Source organism: Rhyacophila brunnea, unplaced genomic scaffold (genome assembly GCF_057557595.1).
Source record: "Rhyacophila brunnea isolate RB1 unplaced genomic scaffold, BYU_Rbru_1.0 scaffold_7, whole genome shotgun sequence".
NCBI classification, from domain to species: Eukaryota; Metazoa; Arthropoda; class Insecta; order Trichoptera; family Rhyacophilidae; genus Rhyacophila; species Rhyacophila brunnea.
In genome coordinates, this window is record NW_028233339.1 from 36,961,111 (window position 1) to 36,983,283 (window position 22,173).

Below are 22,173 nucleotides of genomic sequence, written 5' to 3' on the forward strand. Positions count from 1 at the left end.
GATTTATTTATCAAAAGTAGAATAAGTACTAAAAAAATGTGTTTTATTAAATTAAATCATGAACACAATGGATTTTCACCATGAATTGATAGTTAACACGAAAAAAGAAAACCGATTAGCCTCGACTGACACCATCACTATCAGCAAATTAAACGATACATTTATTGGGTTTTGTAAATATTTAGCTAATTTAAAAATATTTTTTTATTTAGCTCCTTTCAATGGAACTAATCCTAATGTTGTTTTAAATGCAATCGTGACTTGCATTGGATTTTTATTCACTACGTTGTATCTATCCCACAGCCTAGAGAGAAACTGAAATGTTCTCAAAGCATTTCTCCCTTACTAGCCTGGTCTAGTTTGTACATTATAACTAGCCTACAAATTTTTACCGAAAAATGCCAAAGTTTTAACCTATATTTCATATTAAAAAAATCTTTTAGATTTTATAATGTAGGGCCCAGCATTTTCCTTATTGCATCCAACTGAACAATAATGAAAGTCACCGTTATTTGGTAAAAACGTTGCATGGTTTTGTTATTTTTTTCTCTTTCGAGACGTTTCAGATGTCTATGCTAGTAGTATCCATGATAAAGTATAAAAACAATCATAAGAAAACGTTATAAAAAGCAATAATTAAACGAATCAAGGATAATTTGACAGCTCAGACACTAAATTGTATGGAATGTATACTAACATTACTAACGCCGCCTGGTGATAAAAGTGTAGAACTACTGGACCTTTGCTGTTTTTACACAAAAATGCCTGGACTGTTGCGGTTTTTAGAAAAGTGGCATATTTTTGAGAGCAGATTTGAGGGACTTATGATTTTTTTTTTAAATATATCTTTGCACAGTTGTATGTAATCATACACAGGGAATTTAGAAATGCAATAAAATGAAAATGGAAAAAAGTGAACATTTGATGTTTTTATGCCAAGATCTTCAATTAACACCTCGTTTTTTTAGACAAAATTCAACAATTAAGTAATTAACGTCTCGTTTTTATAGACAAAATTCAAATGTAAAGTAATTACGTCTCCTTTTTTTTTTTAAACAAAAGGTCTTTTTTGGTTCTCCCGAGTTACTTTACCGGTATTTTTCATGTTTTGCCAATTTTTAAAAATTATAGTATGTTTGGCGTACTATACCTGTTTTATATCGTACATAGTACGCGGACGAAAATTATAGTACAAATACTATAATTATAGTACGGTTGGCAATACTGGTGGACGCCGTGTTCGGTTGAGATAGCAATGTTGCCTTAAAAATAAATACCTTTGACATTTTGCTTGCAGAAGTGCATATTATTTTATTGTCTATGAAAATTTATGATTGGTGGCGCGTAAAGTTTGACGTTTGGTAGTGAACAGGAAAATAAAATATTCAAAGATCAAGTTTAATTTTCGGATGAAAGTCACGTCTGCATTATTGCTAATTGCATCATCATGAGCGACCAGAATCGAATAGTGACATTAATTGACATGGATTGTTTTTATTGCCAAGTTGAAGAAAAATTTGATCCTGACTTGAAAGGAAAACCAATTGCAGTAGTTCAATACAATGAATGGAAAGGTGGAGGGTTAGTGTTTTCCAAAATTGCTACATTCTACTAATGTATGCGGAAAAATATGAACGATTAATATTACTATGAAGCGGTAGATGACACGTATAGGTTTAGTCAATAATGTTGACTGTTTTTTATGTATATCCGATTCAAAATAGTATCTCGGTTTGATATTTTAGGGCTTTTGCAACTTCTCCACTGCGTCTCAATTGTAACTGTTACTTTTTTCAGAATTATTGCCGTTAATTATTTGGCTAGAGCCAAAGGTGTCACCCGTCAAATGAGAGGGGATGAAGCTAAAGAAAAGTGTCCTGACATTCAACTAGCACGAGTCCCATGCGTGAGAGGAAAAGCGGACATATCTAAGTATGTGATTGTTACATTTTTTACTTCCATCGTTTGGTTGTACATAGGGTAAGAATATGACAACTGAACATAAATGTTGATAATGTATTAATGATGATTATTGCCTCCCATCCTCACCTATCAAACTCCTTCGGCTGATCAGGTCATCACAACTCTCAGCTAATTTGGAAATAGTACGTTGGATCTAACATCCAGTTCCAAACTATCATGTCTTTATCAAGAAACAATAACTAAAATGCCACTCAGGAATGTTAGATTGTAATTTGGTAATTGTGCCGCAGAGGTGGGCACGAGCTTTTATAATTTTTTTTTTACGAAAACAGTTTATTCCATGTAGACAATTATAATAAATACCTATTTCTGTCGGCGCATCGGCTTTTCGATCCAATAATCGTTGATTGAAAATTTGAAATTTTCATACATTTTGATATACCATTATCACAAACTAAGATTATATGAGGTAATATTATTACGTTGGGGTAGGTTAGATTAGGTTAGGTTTGGTTTGGTCTAAAAAGAAAGTTGTAAAATCTCATGTCCATCTCTGCGGCACATTTACCTGTAATTTTTAATCACGAAATGACTAAAATATGACTTAGAAGCCTATGCTCGTACCTGTAAAAGAAAACATTCCAAAGAATATTTGTCCCAGCACAAAAATAATACGTAGGTAATAGAAAAATACAATAAGTTTCAATTTAGTAGCCGAAATATGAAGATTTAAAAATCATTTATAGTCATACATTGACATTGGCAGATCATTTAGCAACAAAATGTACCTCCTTTACATCTCGTAGCAGCCCATGGGTTAAAAAGGTTATAGTGCAACTGAAAAATGCACAAACGCATCGATGATCTTAAGTCTAAAGCTAGTTGATAACAAAACTACGCATAGTGACCGCTACTGGTGACGACAGTGTATTGTGAGCTATTAGTTCTCCAAATCACTGCACCGCAAATTATAGTTGGAAAATTATATTTAATAATACAAATCTGTTCTATTATCATGCAAATTCTTTCCTCAGATACCGTGATGCTGGGAAGGATGTGGCGCATGTTTTACAAAGCTTCACAACGTTACTCGAAAGGGCATCAATTGACGAGGCATATCTTGATATCACTGAAAATGTTAGTATTTCCTGTGAAGTGAGATTTGTAACTAATATTAACGTCTAGGTAAATCAATAATTTCACTCCAAAATCGACCACCAATTGTTTGTCATTCGCCAAACCTATGCCCTGGATCCAAAGATATATTGATTGAATAAATAAAATATTTATGGTCTGGCACCTATAACGTGGATGTAGCTACAAATAATTACAAGATAAAAAAAACTTTTTATATACAATGTTTTTAAATTTTCTATTGAATCATATAAACTTGACTTGACTAGCTTAAACGATCAAAAAAAATTGTACTTGACATATCATATTGATTTCCATAGTATCGCACGTATATATTAATAATTTAGTTGCTAGGACCCCAGACCCCTAGCAACCAATAATGGTGTCGAAATAACTTTTCATACAAAACAGAATTAACTGAAAATGAATTCAATTCTACTTAAAGATGGCTAAAAGTATTAAAAAATGCATTGGCATCGTGTTCTGATATATTCTAAAAGTTTCAAATGTCTAACTAGTCGGGAAGTTAGCTAAAAATCGATTGCAAGATTTTTACCAGACAAATAAGAATACGAGCTAAGAAAAACATTGTAAAATATACAATCTTCTCATCATCCATTATTTTTATATCCCCCACGGTGGCCGCGCGGCATAAGCGTTGGACTATCACGCTGTGGGTCTCAGGTTCGAATCCTGGGTCTGGCAAGTACACATATTGTTTTTCAATTTGTGTGTGAGTCAGGGTACGGACCTAATAGGTTGAGCAAGTGGCTGACATCCATTTCTCGTAAAAAAACAAAATCTGTTAATACAAACCTCTACTCTGTGGAGGCCCATATGATCCTATTAGGATCGGACATGGTCAAAAAAAGAAAAAAAGAAAAAGTGTGGCTGGTAAATATTCGTTTGACTATATATAAATACTAAATATAAAGTGACTGTCAATATTTTATATTTTTAAATTTGGTAGCCGTACTAAGAAGCAAGATGATGGTATAACGTTTCATAGGTAAGTTAATAATAAAATTGAGGTTCTTCTGTGCCTCATATGCAACGAAAACGTCTTCATATAGTTGGTCAATGTCTCAACCCTGTCTCTTTAATATTATTGTTCTGAGCTATGGAATTTTTACTAAGTACTTATTAACTAAATTGACCCCCTTTGGGGATTAGACCAGCTTCTGACCGGGTTCCGACAGCAGATTTCTGATGTCATACTATAGCAATGGCTGCATCTTACGACAAATATTAATATAATGTTTTATTTAAGTAGTGTTATAAATACCCAAAACTAGGCATAAGGTGAAAATAAATCACTTAGCCGTTATTAACTCCAAAATGACAAGATTGCAAAATGTGAGTTATGACTCCAGGCAACTCACTTAATGTCTTTGTTTATTCCGCAGGTAAATTTAAGAATAAATGAATACCGCAGATCAAAACTGATCCCATCAGATTTGCCGAACAATTTTGTACTTGGATATACTGAAATTTCAGAATTTATTGCCGATTGTTATTCAAATGAGGACATTGATAATGAATTATCTGGATTTGACCAAGAGCACTCTTTACGACTTTTAGTTGGTGGTGTCATCGTTTCAGAAATACGTTCTGCTGTTTTTAAATCAACAGGTAACACTCATATTTTGTTTACAATCGCTTACTGTCACTTTTTCAATTGTAGTTATTATTATTCTTTGTTGGGATCTAATAACTGAGGATTGTAAACCAGTTGATTTTGGATATTGGTCAGTCCACATTTGACTCCGTCCCTCTTAATATTCAACAGCACTGTGTCAGTTGTCCTCTTACTTGCGACAGGCAAAATGAAGAAAGTCTAACTCGCTGACCATGTACTTGTTAGTAATTTTGGCCGTCCACGAAAGTTGACATTCATCTTTAGTACCACATTTCAATCACTTTTTTCTGTTTTGCTTTAAGACCAGGGTCCTGATATCAAAGTAAAATAATATGGTGCTGTGTGGCCTCAACTGGATACAAATAATTCAATGACTAATTGCTCTGAATAAGGCATGAGATATTCTTATTCAACCATTTTTTTTTTTAATATTTTTCAGGATATACATGTTCTGCTGGTATAGCAAGCAATAAAATCATGGCGAAATTAGTCTGTGGCATGAATAAACCAAATAAACAAACTATTCTTCCGAAGAGTTCAGTATCATCAATGTTCGAGTAAGTATATAAAACAAAGAACTTTTTGTAAAGTAAAAAAAATCATTATTTCCGATCTAAGATGAAACATCAAGCCTTTAGAGCATGTAAGTCTCTTAACGGCCCACATGCTCGTCGTAGGTCAAAATTGAGTTCTTATTGTATTTTCAAACCATGATCCTGGACACTCCTTAAACGTTGTAGATAATCTATTTATATAATTTTGAAGCATTATTATCCTTTATATTTATTTTAAACATTTGATGACTGCATAAAGTATTTTTGTTACATAAAATAGTATTCTTGTAAACCTCTCGCTCTAATGTTTTAGAATATAGTCATATTTCGGTACATGAATGTGCAGTGGTGTTAAGATTTTTTACATTTATTAATTGTCAATCGCATTTATAAAATCATTAGTATAATTTATGACGAGATAATTTTAGTAAAATATTTACGATAAAAAATTATATTGAAAATCTCTGTGATCCCAAATTTGACAAGAATTAGGCATTTTATTATTCAAAAAATCGGCAAGATTAACACATTTGAAGATGATTCTAAAGATACTCATTATAAGCTATGTCTTTGACCATTCAAGTGGTAAGTAAGTATTTTACAACTGTTGGTCGTCAATTATTCGATAAATTACATTTTATATTATTATCACTTAAAAAATATATATGAATTTTACACTCCCGTCAGGATACATAATATAATAGTTTTAATGAAATCCATGCTAAACTAAAACTATATACCTAATGCCATTCTGTACTGTTTTTAGTAGTTGGTATTTGCTAAATAATTTAGGACGGTTCTTTAATTAATTTGTGATTAACATTCATTTGATGTCAGCATCTGCATGTCTATTTGTTTCAGGTCACTTCCTGTTACAAAAGTCAAAGGTCTGGGAGGCAAATTCGGAATTTCTGTATGCGAGCAACTCAGCATTACAAAAATGAGTGAACTATCCCGATTCTCTGAAAAAGATTTACAGAAACATTTCGATGACAAAAATGGGTAAGTAAACATAAGTTTATAATTTGGCAACTTATTTCATTTTTATGGTGTTAACGGTAAATTTTTGGATGGAAAGACATAATTTAATTACAATTATACACAGTATTTACAGTTAGTAGTTAATTAGTTATGTAGTGGGTGGAGCGCACTGGGTCGGCACCTGAGACTTTTTTGCTGGATGGAGCATGCTCCAGCACTTCTGCAGACGATAATCTTATCATCTATCTATATTATGTTACACGCAATACATAATATTGAATCACGTGAACATAGAAAATAATTTTCAATATTCATGTTACACATGTTGACACACATTATGTCATTGTTATTTTTAACGTAGAAAACAAATTGAGAATATATATAGGTATATTCATAACCAGTAACATGGTTACCAAAATGCGATAGAAGCGATTAGTCAGCCCAATTCCGAAGTTATTATCAAAAAATATATCGCATGTCTTGTGAAATTCGATCTCTAGTGGGTAGCCAGCCGCCACATTTTTTTTTACATAGGTACATCTGTCGAAATTTTAAAAAAATGGTAATTCTTATTCTTAGAAATAGTGACCCAGCACTATTTTTTTAAAACTACACCCATATACTTAATAATGTTTAAGACCGATTTCATTTGGTTATTTCGAGTGTTGCCTGAACTATTTATTATCTGTCAATACTGTCAGTACTAAGCTGTCAATACAAACCTCCACTCTGTGGAGGCCCGCCCATATGATCCTATTAGGATCGGACATGGTCGAAAGAAGAAGAAGAAAGAACCATTTATGTATGTTTATGTATAAGATATTTATCATTAAATTCTTTATCCCTTTGCTTATAAGAAATTCAAAGTATGATTGGTACAATCTTTTAGGTCGTGGCTATTTTATATAGCCCGCGGGATCGACTCAGATCCGGTGACTCCTCGCTTCAGTTCAAAAAGCATCGGGTGTTGCAAAAAATTTCCTGGCAAAGGTGCAATCCTCGATTATGCCACACTACTGCACTGGCTCAATCAGCTCGGCGAGGAAATCGAAGATCGATTGAAAACAGATTCTCTAGAGAACAACAGACATCCGACTCAAATGGTTGTCAGCTTCACAAAGCAGCTTCAGAATGGAAAAGATGTTTCATGCTCTCGGTCACTAAACGTTCAAACAGACGAAGGATACTGTGGAAAAATATTAGCTGAGAATTCTTTACAGCTAATAAAAAGGGATTCTAAACCATTTTACGCTGCAGGCAAAGGTCAGCATGCCCAAGGTAAACAAAGAAGTAAAAAAATGTGATCTATGTTACATGGTTCGCGAATTTAGTATTATAAAGCCTAGTACCCACGTACGTTCTTGCTCGACGGTTTCACTCGATCGAACATGTTGACTTGGAAGCATGCTCGTCATTGCATCCACACACTCGAGCAGCTCATCACAAGATGCCCTGTCAAAACGCACACGTCGAGTTATGCTCAAACGAATTTCTGTCAAGCATCGAGCAAGAATTACAGACCTTGAATCTTTTTCGCATCGAGCCGTGTGCTCGATACCGAACAAAAAAGCATCGAGCGAGATGGTACACACGTTGAGAAATGTTCGAATGAGCGTAAAACCATCGAGCAAGAACGTGCGTGTATACCTTGCATAAGATTTAGCAAAATTCAACACTTGTTAACATTTACGAACTGTTAATGGGAAAATCCTTATTAACAATAATCGGGAATGTTGTACTATAAGGTCCTAAGTAACAATGAGGCAGTGTACTAAACAGACACTTAGTACGCTCATAAGTTATTAAATTGGATTTTAATAGCGGCCATTTTTTTCTAGTATGTTCGAGTGTAGTTTGAAGCTTCTTGATACTAAACAATTATATTTTTCAACAATAATCTCTCTTATGGTTTTATGTCGACTAAACTAATATTTTTTTATAGGAACACAAGAATTGATTCTCTTGGCTCACCCCATTAAATATCTCGGCATAAGTGTTGGAAAATTCGAAGACATCAACGACAATCAAAAGATCAATATTCATAACTTTTTCGGTCAAGGAATTTCGAAAAAGCAAATCCCTATTCAGAATGATTGCCCGGTGAAAATAAATGAATCAGAATCTCCACCACGTGCAAACAACATAGAAGACATAATACTTGAAAGCATAGGTGACGAATCAAATGAGGAGAGTAATTCATCCATTAGTCAAAGCAGGCTTCAAACTTATTCTGCAGTTGATAAAACTAAAATCAAGGTAGCTGTTAATAAACCTTTGGCTCAAAAAGAATCTTCATTTGTAAGGTATTTTAAAAATGTAGAGAAATTAAAGGAATCTTCAGAAAGGAATCTTTGTAATGAAACTAATAAATGTAGTCCTAAAACTTTGTCGAGTAATAAGGAAAAAATGACCATATCTGACAATAAGGAGTCAGTACAACCAGAATCATTCTTCCATAAGTATTTCAAAAAAATTGAGCAATCGAAGAATTCGACGACGACAGATCATATCACATCGGAAGTTATTTCTAATACCACCGTTATACAAGAAGATACAAATCAATTATTAGGCAATGTCAATCTTGATGACCCATGTAGTTCCGATGACTCTGAATGTACTATTGAAAACGAAATAAATCGAAGTCGCCAATTATCTATTCAAGAATCTACTTGTCATGTGCCTCGGACGACATCAAAAAACCAGTTATTTTCACAACATAGATTATCACCTGAAGAGTCGCAAGGTATTCTATCTGATAAAGAAAATAAAAGTTTTGAAATCGAGAAGGTTGTCGTGTGTACTAAATGCAACAAGGCTGTTTCAGAAAGAGAGCTACCTACGCACATAGACTATCATTTCGCCTTATCTTTGAGAGAAGAAGAAAGAATGGCAAATCACAGTACCCAAAGTAGAAAGCAAGCGTCTACCTCGAAAACTAAAAATTCATCTTCAAAACCTACACCAAAAAATTCCATAACTTCAATATTCAACAAAATGAACGATAAAGTCAATTCTGAAATTGAGTCAAATGAGGCAAACCCTTTCAGACACTGTAACGAATGCGGGAAGAATATTAAAGAATCTGCTTTTGCTGAGCATCTCAACTTCCATGAAGCCAAAAAATTGCATATGGAAATTAACAAACCTTCACCAGTACAGGCCGGTACACTCACTAATGGGAAGAGAAAAAAAGACATTAAAGAATCTACGAAAAGTTTCAAGAAAAAAGATGAACGTATTCAATCAATTACATCTTTTTTTCAGTAGTATAGTAACATTATTTTTCTATCACTATTCCATGATAGTTTGCTGGATTCAAAAGACATGGTCTCGCACTCGAGTTATAATATCCATAATAAAAGGCACCTATTTATAAATTTACTAATTTTTTTTATGTTCATATAGAACAATAAATTGTCCACATATGTGCATAATATGTACTAAACTGTATAAGACAATTATTTATTTTATTAAGAGATGTTATATATTGTATATTCCGTTTTAAAAAAAAAAGATAAATATAGCAGACACGTATGTCAATTCTGAAGTAAATTATGATTGTTTATCTGTGAAGATTCACTCATAAAAAGTGTATGAAATATTTTTTTTTATAAATATATTTTAAATGCATTTCAATCATGTCAATTTTTATATTATTATTTATATATCCTCTCACAAACTTATTGTAGAAGAAAAATGGCAGAACACTATTCAACATAATATAAACATCCAAGGCCCTCCAGAGTCGAGCTGCAGCACGAAATTGTGAAATATGATCGTATTGCTAGTTATTGGTTATGGTTATAACAAGGTTTTTTTGTCTAAATAAAACCTATGAAAGGGTTTAGTGCCCATACGCACTTGGGGCAGGCCGCCTCGCGGCTAGCCACGGCGGCCTGCCGCCTATCGTTTTTTGTATGCAAAGTGCGATATGCGGTTAGCCAGCATACAAAAAACGGCACTTACTGTCAAACCGAGCTGTGATATGCGCGCTCACTCAGGGCCGGCGAATAGGCCGATTGCCCTGGGCGCCAAGGCGCTGCAGGAACGATAAATGATCTTGATGATGATAGCTAAATGATGCTAGGAATTTTAAGAAAACTCGGTCACTAAATTGTTATAAATGATGAATTAAAAATATTAACGTTACTTAACTTATAAAAACGAAACTTTGACATTTCTGGAGCACAAAGTTTCATAAAAATAATTGATTTTCAATTTGTTGTGCTTACTTGATATGTGGAATCAAATATTGCAATTGATTGATCGAGTAAATCCATTCAAAATTTGAGAGATAAAGGTGTGTCAGACAATATTGAATATGCCAAGAAAGTTGCAACGCAGTATTGGTATTCAGGTAGAATTTCCTATCCATAGACCATTCATAACACCAGAAAACAGCTTCAGTAAAGATTGTTGTTCTGACAGCATTTTATCACAAATGAAATCTAGATTCGAAAGCTGAATGAAGTCTGTATTAACCTTTTCACCGTGGAGCATCAACGTATACCAACATGATTCAGATAAAACTGAATTTGCAAGAGAAATAGCGAGCTTCCAATATGAAACAAATTCTCTTATTTATTTTGTAAAATTTGGATTCAGTCAAAAGGCCGCAGGTTCATCACTCCTGTCTTAAGTCTTTTGGTTAATTGTTCTTTTCAAGAATAATTACGTTTTTATTGTTTTGGTTGAGTTGTGGAGCAAAATCTACCCCTTGCTACAGCGCTGGGCTCACTTTTTGAGATTTATGATACCAAATTTACTTTGGAAATCAGTCATCAATTCACCCAACTTAGAGGTTGTTTTACTGCAAAATTACGTTCAGCGATAAGGCTCATTTTTGGCTTAACGGGTTTGGTAATAAGCAAAATTGCCACATATAGTGTGCAATGCAAATGCAACGGTTGATGCGGTTTACAGGCTGCTGGCATCATCGGACCTCATTTCTTCAAAACTGAGGCCGTAGCTCATGTTAGTCAGTGGAAATCGTTACCGGACCATGATCAATGATTTATTTTATTGAAAATATGGATGAGGTGTGGTTTCAACAAGATGGCGCTACACGCCATACGGTGACCGCAACCGTGAACTTATTGAATTCAAAATTTGATTATTAATTTCGAGAAATGGCCATGGCAGAAAACCAGACGATAGGCCAAATCTCTGGGTTTTATTTTATTTATTTCTGTGGGTTAAGTTAAGTCACTGGTTTATGCTGACAAACGAGTAACAATTGACAGCTTGATGCCAACATTGTTCATATGTGTCGCTGAGTTTCAAAACCCGCTATAACACTTTTTCATTATGTTGAGAAAATTAATAAAAACGTTTTGAACTAAAAAGGTTTTTGAATGTTTCAGTAGTGTTATAGTGGGATTTGATAGACACATTGATTTTGTTTCATAAATGACAGTTAATCGTAGCGGATTTTGAAAGAGACGATAAAATTTTAATAACGAATACAACGATATATATATCTTAATTATTTCAAGTGTTATAGTGGGTTTTGAAACTCAGCGACACATATGCGGCCAACAGTGCTTGAAAAGGTGGCCCAAAATCATTTTCAAATGCCACATTGTATTGGTCTTTCAAATAAAAATTGATTGAACTTTTCACTTGGAAGTTTCATATCAAAAAAAAAAAGATAAAAGAAAATGCTTAAAATAATCTAACCCATTGTATTCGAGGTTGCACTAGTACTGCCAACAGAACTTGCAATTTGGTGCCGCGACGACCTTGATTAACACTAAACCTTCAAAAGTGACAGCAACAAGGTCGATTTTGAAAGGTAGATAGATAGATAGCCAGTCATGCGGAATTTTTTTTCTGATGCCAATAATTAGATATCTATTATAATCTTACACCAAGTAGAAAACTACTATAATTTTTTGTCATTAGAAGATTTATTGGACTTAAACTGAGTAATGAATAAAAATAAAATATTCTAAGCAGCCAGATACACCATTTATTTTAATGAAACAGTTAAACTGTAAACATAAATATGCAGATGAGATTTCTTCTATTAGGTAGGCCCAATGTGATTTACTGTTGCTACCGTTGACTGCACTTTTATTAACAATATTATATCGCTTCCTCTCTCACTCAGTGTCCCTCTGCATGCCTTGTTTTCTCCCAACACTATCGAACCACACGTCAATGTGGTATTACTTTATGATGGCTGCAAACATTTAAACAGTAATAACCTGTGGAATTTACAGGTCTCTCCGTCCCTGCACTTTCAGGTGCATATATATCTTCACCTCAACCCCTCTGCATTGCATACTATTTCACTCTCACACCCCAGCATTGGGGCATAGGTCAAGCACAAGTTCGTGCCACTTCTTTCGGTCCATCACCGGCTCTCGCGCCTCCCACCATGCCAGACCTATATTGCATAGATCATTTTTGTAGTGTCGTTACAGAGGGGGAGGGCCGGCACTTGGAACTACCGGCCAACAGAACCCTTGAAGAGTATAGAGTGTAACACTCTCCGGCGGCGTCAGAAACAGATGTCCCAGCCACGTGAAGCGCATCGCGTCTTCATGATTACTTCAATCACCAAAGTTGCCATGTCCCTCACGAAATTGAGTGTTTGTGATACGGTTTATACCAATGTACACCTAAGATTCGGTTGAGACATCGATTCTCAAAGCTCAAAAGCCAAGACCTTTGAAGCTTGCTAAGATGCCACATCCCACAGCCATACACGACCACAGGTAACACGCAAGTGTTGAACAAATATTTGGTCCTCACTGAATAAAAAAAAAAATACATTGTAACTTGCCTCTTCAATTTTCAAGCCCATAGGTTGGTGTTGGTAGTTGGATGAAGATTAAAAAAAAAACATTTCAGGTCTGAAATATACCAATTTTATTCAATAAAAATCATTTTTACACGACATCAAGAAGTTCGTGTTGCCACTTCTTCCAATTGGTCAACGGGCCATGTTCAGGACGGTACTTGACGTTGCATCCATCTTGCGCCAAACGATTGTCATCACGCAGCTGTTCATACACTTCACGCTCATATTTTGTGAATCCCCACTTCTTCGAGATGTAGATCTGAAATTAAATGTTTTCATTGCATTAGAGATCACTGTTTCCACTACACTACTGCACATTGAAAATAAAAATTGATATGTACATAATGTACGGGTTAGTTAACCTCGCCTATTTCTTGGACACGGGAAGATACGGTATTTGCACACCTTCAATTTACTACGGTTCAACTAGAAGTCAGTGACAGGTTATTAAAACTTTGGCAAATTACATTTCAATGCCCGGAGATTGACTGCACAGGATGGCTGACCAGTAACATGTCAACTAATAATGTTATAGATCCCAAATTCACAATGTTGTTTTTCAATGTATGTATTGACCTAATAGGTCAACGAAGTGGCTAACATCCATTTTTCGTAAAAACAAAAAACTGTTAATACCTCCTAATCTAGGGAGGCTCATAACAATATGATCCTCATGCCTGTGCTCCATTGGCACGTAAGTCGGACGATTTAGTCTTCAGACTTTTTTTTCGCATGAAGCACTCCGGATCTGCAGACTTTTAAATCCGCAGACCAGGCTCGTTGGATTTCAAACATGTTTAATAATTTACTCCCCGAGTTGCAAGAATTCATCTGTCAATCACTACGTAAATTCGATTTGAAATTAATACGTAATTATTAGGACCGAAATAAATCTGTAATTGTTTTATATTGATTAATTTGTTAATTTACACATTAGAAAATGAGAGAATCATTTTTTTATTTGTACTTATCCATAAAAGAAAATGTAAAATTTGTTATATTATTTTATGCAAGGCTACATATAAATAACAAAGTTTTAGGATTATCGGAAGACATTGCAATAATCGCAACCCATTACTTTTGACAGCTCAACTTTTTATTCGTTCGTTGATTGATAGCAGAGCATAGACGAATCGGACGATTTATTGTCCTCTGACTTTTGGCTCACCAATGGAGCGCCTGCATTTGGATCGGACATAGTGATGTAATGCATTAACTGTGATGTTTCAAAATTAATTTTACCACTTATTAAACCATATTTATTGATAATAAATTGATAGCAAATGTCATTGAATAACCAGATCAGTAAATAAAATGGCCTGCGTTAAGTAGATTTTATGAGAATCCACCAATAAATGCCCATTGTTATAGAAATAAGTAAATGAAATTAAGTACCTTTTGGCGTCCAGGGAACTTGAACTTCGCACGCCTGAGAGCTTCGATGACGGCGGGCTTGTACCTGTCGCTGGATCGCACCGACATAATTGGCTGCCCAATGTGGACTCGGGCCACAGTACCCTGAGGTTTGCCAAAGGCACCTCTCATTCCAGTCTGGAGCCTGAAATATTAATTTTAAAAAATATATATAAAAGACCCATACAAAAATAAACACTTCTTAATAATTATGACAGGCAGTGCAATGATGAAGCGAACGCAGAGCCGTCACAAAATAATCACTTCTTAATAATTGACAGGCAGTGTAATGGTGAAGCGAACGCAGAGCCACCCTAAAGAAAGCTGGACGAACTAATCAAGTTTGACATATACAGTAGGCGCTCAGTAATCTGGCGTTACCAATCACGTCCAATAGTCTGGCATTTTGAAACTAAGCTCTCCTCTATAATCCGGCAGGTTTCACATTAAACTGCCGGATTACAGAGCGGAGAGCCATTCGCTCATCAGTTCGGTACCCGATTTTTACTGTGCAAATCTGTGATAGAATTATTTCCTACAGAAATCTAATAATCCGGCATTTCCGACACAGGTAAAAAAAATATGGGTGCCGGATAACCGAGCGTCTACTGTATGTGGCAGTGAAGAGCTTGGGACTGGAAAAAATGGAAAGAGGCTATCGAGACACTTTCTTCCAGAATTGGATTAAACTTAAACGATGGTTCAAACAGCAGCAGTGTAAGTTTCTAATATTTACTCCCAAGGCCCTAGGCAGGATAACTTGAGTTACCTGTTCATAAATTGTGTTCCAAGTCTTTTATTAAAAATAAGAGTATGTATTCCATGAAATGTCTTTCATTGCAATCATTCTTATTATATTTTGTCTTTAATCATATCATTGAGTGACTCACAATATTGTCATTGGTTGATTCAGATTTCAGACATCACAAAATAAATTTGTAATAGATGTTCATCTATAGTAATAGCTGCAAAGCGGTGAGTTAATGATACAGACAACTAAGATAAATTTCACTACATATTCACTGGATTACATTAATTTAAAAACAACCACTGTTCCATCACCTTCTCGAAATTTAAAAACAATCACTGTTCTATCACCTTCTCGAAATTAAGTCTATCAAACACAACACTTATGTATGACAACTAAATAAGGGATGTACCAAGCGTATTTCATGCCCTCATCTTGGCCCTGAATGTTTCACCTAACCTAGATTTGACACCTGCTTAGTTGTCATACAATAAAGAATTATTATTCGACCAGTACGGGTAAACACTTATCAATCAATACAAATAATATTCAGGCTTACCTATCAGCTCCAGCGCACGATAACATTTTGTTTATCCGGATGACATGGAAGGGGTGAAGTCTCATGCGAATGTGGAACTGATCTTTACCACAATTCTTCACCAAATATTTATTGCAGCAAATACGTCCAGCCTCCAGGGCTTCGGAGCTGAGCTGCTCGTATTCATCGGAGACCAGGTGTACACATAGCGGGAAGTCTTCGACGGAGGCCTTCTTCTTTCCCAAGTCGAAAATACGGATCTTGGCGTCGGGGACACCACGACAGAACCGTGATTTTGGATACGGCTTATTTTTGCAATAGCGATAGCTAAAAATAAAATAGAAATAATTAATTAAATACCGATGAAATTTTATAGAACAAACTTCAAGTAAATATTTTTGACAACTTGATCTTACCATCTCGCGGGTCGACGTCCCATCCTGACCTGTAAAATATAAATATATATTAAATACGCAACACTTTATAGGTCTTTCTTTCTAATAAAACACCAAAAAAGTACTATATAAACAATGATTTCAAACGATTCACAACGAAAAATAAATGATCGTACCGTGTGGCAGAATGTCAGACCGGAAAAGATGGATGCGAATCAATGTTGCCAGATCAAAAATAATATAATGTTTAGATGAGTGCTGGTAACACTAACACATTACCATGCAGCCAATTCGGAAATTTATTATTTCGTGTAAAAATATTTATTTATAATAAAACGACTTCAAGTGACACTGATATATACATATAAGTACCTAAGTATATTAATAATCACATATTTATGCGTGAAACAATATTCAAACACTTGTAATAATTGTTTTCCGTGACAAAATAAAAGCATTGTAATACCCAACATTGGAGTACGTCAATTATACCACGGACGCAAAAAATGTTGTTATAATTTTCGCAGCATAATAATATCCATCCATTTACAAAATTAAAAACTTCATCAGACATAAAGAAATCTCGTACGTATCGTGGAATAAAAATAAAATAATGAAAGGAGTTTTACCTACCAATAAAACTCTTATTATTCGAATTTGACTTTGAAGTCCTTGAGATAGGGTTTGCTCTTTCTTCTTCGCGTGAGGATATATTCTACTAATTTATTTTCCCTTTTCTTGTCGTTGGTCGTTCCTGTTTTTATTTACTGGTCATACCCGCGCGTAAATTTTTTATGTATGTAATTTGGGATTCTTTTGTCTTCATTATGGATTTGCCTTTTGACAGTTTCAGATGTAGCCTATGATTTGACGTTTCTAATTATCAAAAAAATTATCTTGGACGAACGTTAAGTGATAGTTAAGTGAACGTTAAGTGATCAGTGATTATGGCGCAACATCTGAATTACCGTGAGGAGGATATTCTAAAAGCAATGGACAACAGACGGCGAAGCAGAACTGCTACAGGAGGAAAAGTTCAACGTAGGTACGAGCGTCGATTAAGATGCTAATGTTTGAGGTATCCTCGTTACGTACCTTATTTCAGCAGGGGGACCAGCAAGGAGTGCCACAACGCCCAAAAAACAATTCTTACCCCTATGGTCGTAGAGTTAGATCTAAATGACAAGTTGCGTCGGTGCGACCACTCGTCATCAGCTAACCATCTGACGAAGAGGACCATCGCGGCCCTCCAGAATGCGATGTTTTCCCATCGGGACAGCTTCTGAAAGCGTATGCAAGGGTTAGTGGATTGGGCAACCAATCCTCAAAAAATCATAACAGCGATGAGCCTGTACCAAAAAATCGAAGGGGGTTTTGGGGACAACACATAATAAAATTTGCGAGAACATGACTCAGATCTTTACCGGAAGGATACCTTCACTCGGGAGGCACTATCAAGGATTCCTCCGAGCTTAAAGCCCGGAAGGCCCTCGAACTCAAATTATGGCCGGGGTACTCCCAAGGGGCGACGTCCTGTGGGAAGGGAGTTCTCCATCGGAGGTACGGGCTCCACCAGGGATCCGTACTCTAAGCGAAGGTGACCGCATCTGGACGACCAATAACATTGGGGACCGCCTAAGAGACTTTCGTGGAGTCTGGATGGCGTAGTGTACCCCCCCCCCCCAACATTGGTAAAAAATAATAGCCGTAGCCCGCATACCTTTTGTGCGGATACCACTATTGGTAAGTCCTTCTTTACTTTTACGGAAAGATTTTAAAACGCAACAATCAGCAGAGGTCACTCTCGAGATCGAGGACTTAAAGAACTCAGGGGTTCTAGAAGAAGCGGGTCAAACCCCCAGTTTTTCTCTCAACCCTGTTTCTGATCAAGAAAAAAGACGGGGCTCTATGCCCTGTTTTCAACCGAAAGCGTTTGAATGCGTTCCTACAGCCAAAACCATTCAAACTAATTCACCATTACGAGGTTGCAGCCGTCTTACAAACAGAAGACTGGCTAGTAATAATAGATCTAAGCCAGGCGTCCCTCCAGGTACCAATGGCTTCTCAACATCGTCGATTTGTTCGACTAGCCTATCAAGGGGAGCTCCTACAATTCACGTGACTCCCGTTCGTGCTGCCAACCGCTCCGATTATGTTGGCATCCCTGACCAATTGTGTCGCCGAACGCCTACGAAAGAATGGCTGAGAATATTCACTAACCTAGACGACTTCTTAGTAGCCAACCAATACGAGAAACAGTCTCGGTTCAGGTGGAATACAGGATAACCTTCCTACAGTCTTTAGGGTGGTTAATAAATATTAAAAGATCCTGTCTGAACCCAAGCCAACAATGAGGGTCCCTGGACATCACGTAGGACACACACACCAAGCGGAGGTTCCTGTCGCCGGAGAATTGTGTAGCACTCCGTCACCATCTGCTAATGCAGGTACAAAAAGGCAGTTGGTCCCTCAGACAGGCACATATCCAATCCCTTCTGGGGCGACTCAACTTCACATCCTACCTCCACGAGGAAGGTTGCATTGCCGACGGCTACAACGCTCCAGTCATCAATATGGCCGAGGTCCCATCCTCGCCAATTGATGACAATCCCACCACAGGCCCAACGGGACATCACGTGGTGGCTCTAGGCGATAGGTTCCTCAGAGTTGACATAACGCAGGTACAAAAAGGCAGTTGGTCCCTCAGACAGGCACATATCCAATCCCTTCTGGGGCGACTCAACTTCACATCCTACCTCCACGAGGAAGGTTGTATTGCCGACGGCTACAACGCTCCAGTCATCAATATGGCCGAGGTCCCATCCTCGCTAATTGATGACAATCCCACCACAGGCCCAACAGGACATCATGTGGTGGCCCTAAGCGAAAGGATCCTCAGATTTGACACAACGCGGGTACAAAAAGGCAGTTGGTCCCTCAGGCAGACACATGTTCAATCCCTTCTGGGGCGACTTAACTTCGCATCCTACCTCTACGAGGAAGGTTGCATTGCCGACGGCTACAAAGCTCCAGTCATTAATATTGTCGAGGTCCCATTCTCGCCAATAGACAACAATCCCACCACAGGCCTAACAGGACATCATGTGGTGGCTCTAGGTGATAGGCTCCTCAGAGTTGACACACATCAATCACTTCCTGATGACAGACGCAGCTGACACAGGCTAGGGAGCCCAACTGAATGAACACCACCTATCAGGTACGTGGGAACAAGACCAGTTACCATGGCATGGCATTCCAACAGGAAGGAAATGTTTGCAATTCAATCTCAGGTACAATCAATCATAGGATCAGATCTGCTTCTGCAGACAGACAACAAAACAGTGGTGCCATACATCAACAACGAGGGCGGCACAAAATCTGTCACCCTCCTAAACCTATGCCGACAGACACTAGTATTTACCAGTCTAGCCAACATCATGTTTACTACATTATACACAACTGCGTGGCAGATCATCTCTCCCGCAGACAACTCATTCCCGAATGGCACCTCATCAACACCGCAACCACCCCCCTGTTTCTGTTCCCGAGGTGGATTTATTCGCAAGCGAAACAGCACATGTCATTGCAACGTATGTGTCACGAGACGTTACAGACAGTGGCGCGCTGTTTCACGACGCCTTCAGCCGAGTGTATGACTTCAGATTGGCGTGAATATTTCCCCCACCAAACTTAATTTCACGAGTCCTAGCGCACCTGAACTCAGAAAAAGGGAAGTACTTACTAGTGGCACCGAGCTGGAAATAATGCTTTTGGGGAGTGGACTTACGAAAAAGGGCGATAGTACCTCCTTATACAATGCCGCACCTACATACGACACTAGTAGGTATGGAGACCAACCGTCCACCTCCAAGGACCCAGGACCTGTTCCTTCAACTATGGCTAATTTCGGGTGGGGTGGAAATAACATCAAATTGAATGGTGGAAGAAAGGGCACTCCTTACTTTCAGATGGCGGCCTTCGACTCTAAAAACTTACAAACCAGCTTGGAACAAATGGAAGACAATGACATGAGTAACAAGAACCTAATGGATCATAATAGCTCTCAACGAATGGAATTGGCCAGATACCTAGGCAACATGCACAACAAAGAGGGTTTGTCGTACAACACCATCCTGGTGCATAAGTCAGCCATAACCACTTTTTGCAAACCGATTATCATTGTAGATATCAGCATCAACGTGGTAGTACAACACAATATGTTACAGGCAATTTCGGTACATAAAACGAAACCCGTCAAACCACCGGTTTGGGATCCAGGACGAGTGGTAGATCATCTTAGGAAAACAACACCGGTGGAGTACAACCTATTCGAAACCTCTCGCAGGACAGCTACCTACTCGGCTGCTTCTCGCATCGGGACGAAGGGTTCATGGCCTCACACTACTAATAGTAGACAATGGATTGGTGGAAAAACGTGACTACATAATTGTATGGCCAATGTTTGGCGCAAATACAAATACCGCCAAGCATCGTCAATCGGAATGGAAGCTAAGCGCTTCCACGTGTCAAAACATCGACCCAGTATTATTCTGGTTACGGAAACTCGTCTGCATGTCAAACCCTAGGAGAGGGGAAGGTAGGGATATTTTGGAATTATTTATATCTTCAAGAGGATCACCAAAACCAGCCACCAGGACAGTTATAGGGAATTGGATAAGGTCAGTACTGTTGGAAGCAGGGGTACAAGAACCACCAGGCAGTGTCCGCTCAGTGGTGACTTCCTTAAACTGTACATATACCCAATGATAATCTTAAAGAGAGGTATCTGGCGTAGTGAGTCAACATTTCACGACAACTACCAGAGAACGATGGATACACCACCATCAGAAGGGGAAAAGAACCCATTAACTTCTCTATTCAACCATATACATGGAAAGTCACGATGGTCTTTTACCTCGTCAATGAATCATTGTCACATACAGGAATTTGGCATACCCAACACCAGGTGATAACAAACAGATATCTCAAGGACTTCAAAGTCAAATTCGAATAATGAAAGGAGTTTTACCTACCAATAAAACTCTTATTATTCATGTTGACTTTGAAGTCCAGGTAACTTCTACCTGGTTCCTTGAGTCATATCATAATGAAGACAAAAGAATCCCAAATTACATACATAAAAAATTTACGCGCGGGTATGACCAGTAAATAAAAACAGGAACGACCAACGACAAGAAAAGGGAAAATAAATTAGTAGAATATATCCTCACGCGAAGAAGAAAGAGCAAACCCTATCTCAAGGACTTCAAAGTCAACATGAATAATAAGAGTTTTATTGGTAGGTAAAACTCCTTTCATTATTCATATTGACTTTGAAGTCCTTGAGATAGGGTTTGCTCTTTCTTCTTCGCGTAGGCTTCTACTACTTTAATTTCCTTTTTCTTGTCGTTGGTCATTCCTTCCTTTTTAATTACTGGTCATACCCGCGGGTCCCTTTTTATGTAGGGAGTTTGGGACTCCTTTGTCTGCATTATGATATGGCTCAAGGAACCAGGTAGAAGTTACCTGGACTTCAAAGTCAACATGAATAATAAGAGTTTTATTGGTAGGTAATACTCCTTTCATTATTCGAATTTGACTTTGAAGTCCTTGAGATATCTGTTTGTTATCACCTGGTGTTGGGTACCTATGCCAAATTCCTGTATATGACAATGATTCATTGACGAGGTATAGACCATCGTGACGTTCAATGTATAGGGTTAAATAGAGAAGTTAATTGGTTATTTTCCCCTTCTGATAGTGGTGTGTCCATCGTTCTCTGGTAGTTGTCGAGAAATGTCGACTCACTACGCCAGTTACCTGTCTTTAAGATATCATCTATTGGATATATTTACAGTTTAAGGAAGCCACCACTGAGCAGCCACTGCCTGGTGATTCTTGTACCCCTTCTTCCAACAGTACTGACCTTATCCAATTCCCTATAACTGTCCTGCTGGCTGGTTTTGGTGGTCCTCTTGAAGATATAAATAATTCCGAAATATCCCCACCTTCCTCTCTCCTTGGGTTTGACATGTAGACG

General features: G+C 37.2%; 2 protein-coding genes across 2 annotated transcripts; one reads left to right on the forward strand and one right to left on the reverse strand.

Moving 5' to 3' along the window:
- Nucleotides 1-1,330: 1,330 nt before the first annotated feature.
- PolH (DNA polymerase eta) lies at nt 1,331-9,875 on the forward strand. Its single transcript, XM_085957434.1, has 8 exons — nt 1,331-1,581; nt 1,798-1,932; nt 2,958-3,060; nt 4,464-4,689; nt 5,136-5,253; nt 6,112-6,252; nt 7,121-7,509; nt 8,174-9,875. The coding sequence occupies exons 1-8, from the start codon at nt 1,448-1,450 to the stop codon at nt 9,496-9,498; spliced, it is 2,571 nt and encodes an 856-aa protein (XP_085813560.1). The 5' UTR covers nt 1,331-1,447; the 3' UTR covers nt 9,499-9,875.
- A 3,208-nt stretch (nt 9,876-13,083) lies between these two features.
- On the reverse strand, nt 13,084-16,337 carry RpL10 (ribosomal protein L10). Its single transcript, XM_085958304.1, has 5 exons — nt 16,310-16,337; nt 16,155-16,183; nt 15,760-16,065; nt 14,435-14,597; nt 13,084-13,298 (listed from the first exon to the last, which is right to left on the reverse strand). Exons 2-5 carry the CDS (start codon nt 16,175-16,177, stop codon nt 13,128-13,130), a joined length of 663 nt encoding a protein of 220 aa, XP_085814430.1. The 5' UTR covers nt 16,178-16,183; nt 16,310-16,337; the 3' UTR covers nt 13,084-13,127.
- Between the last annotated feature and the right edge of the window lie 5,836 nt (nt 16,338-22,173).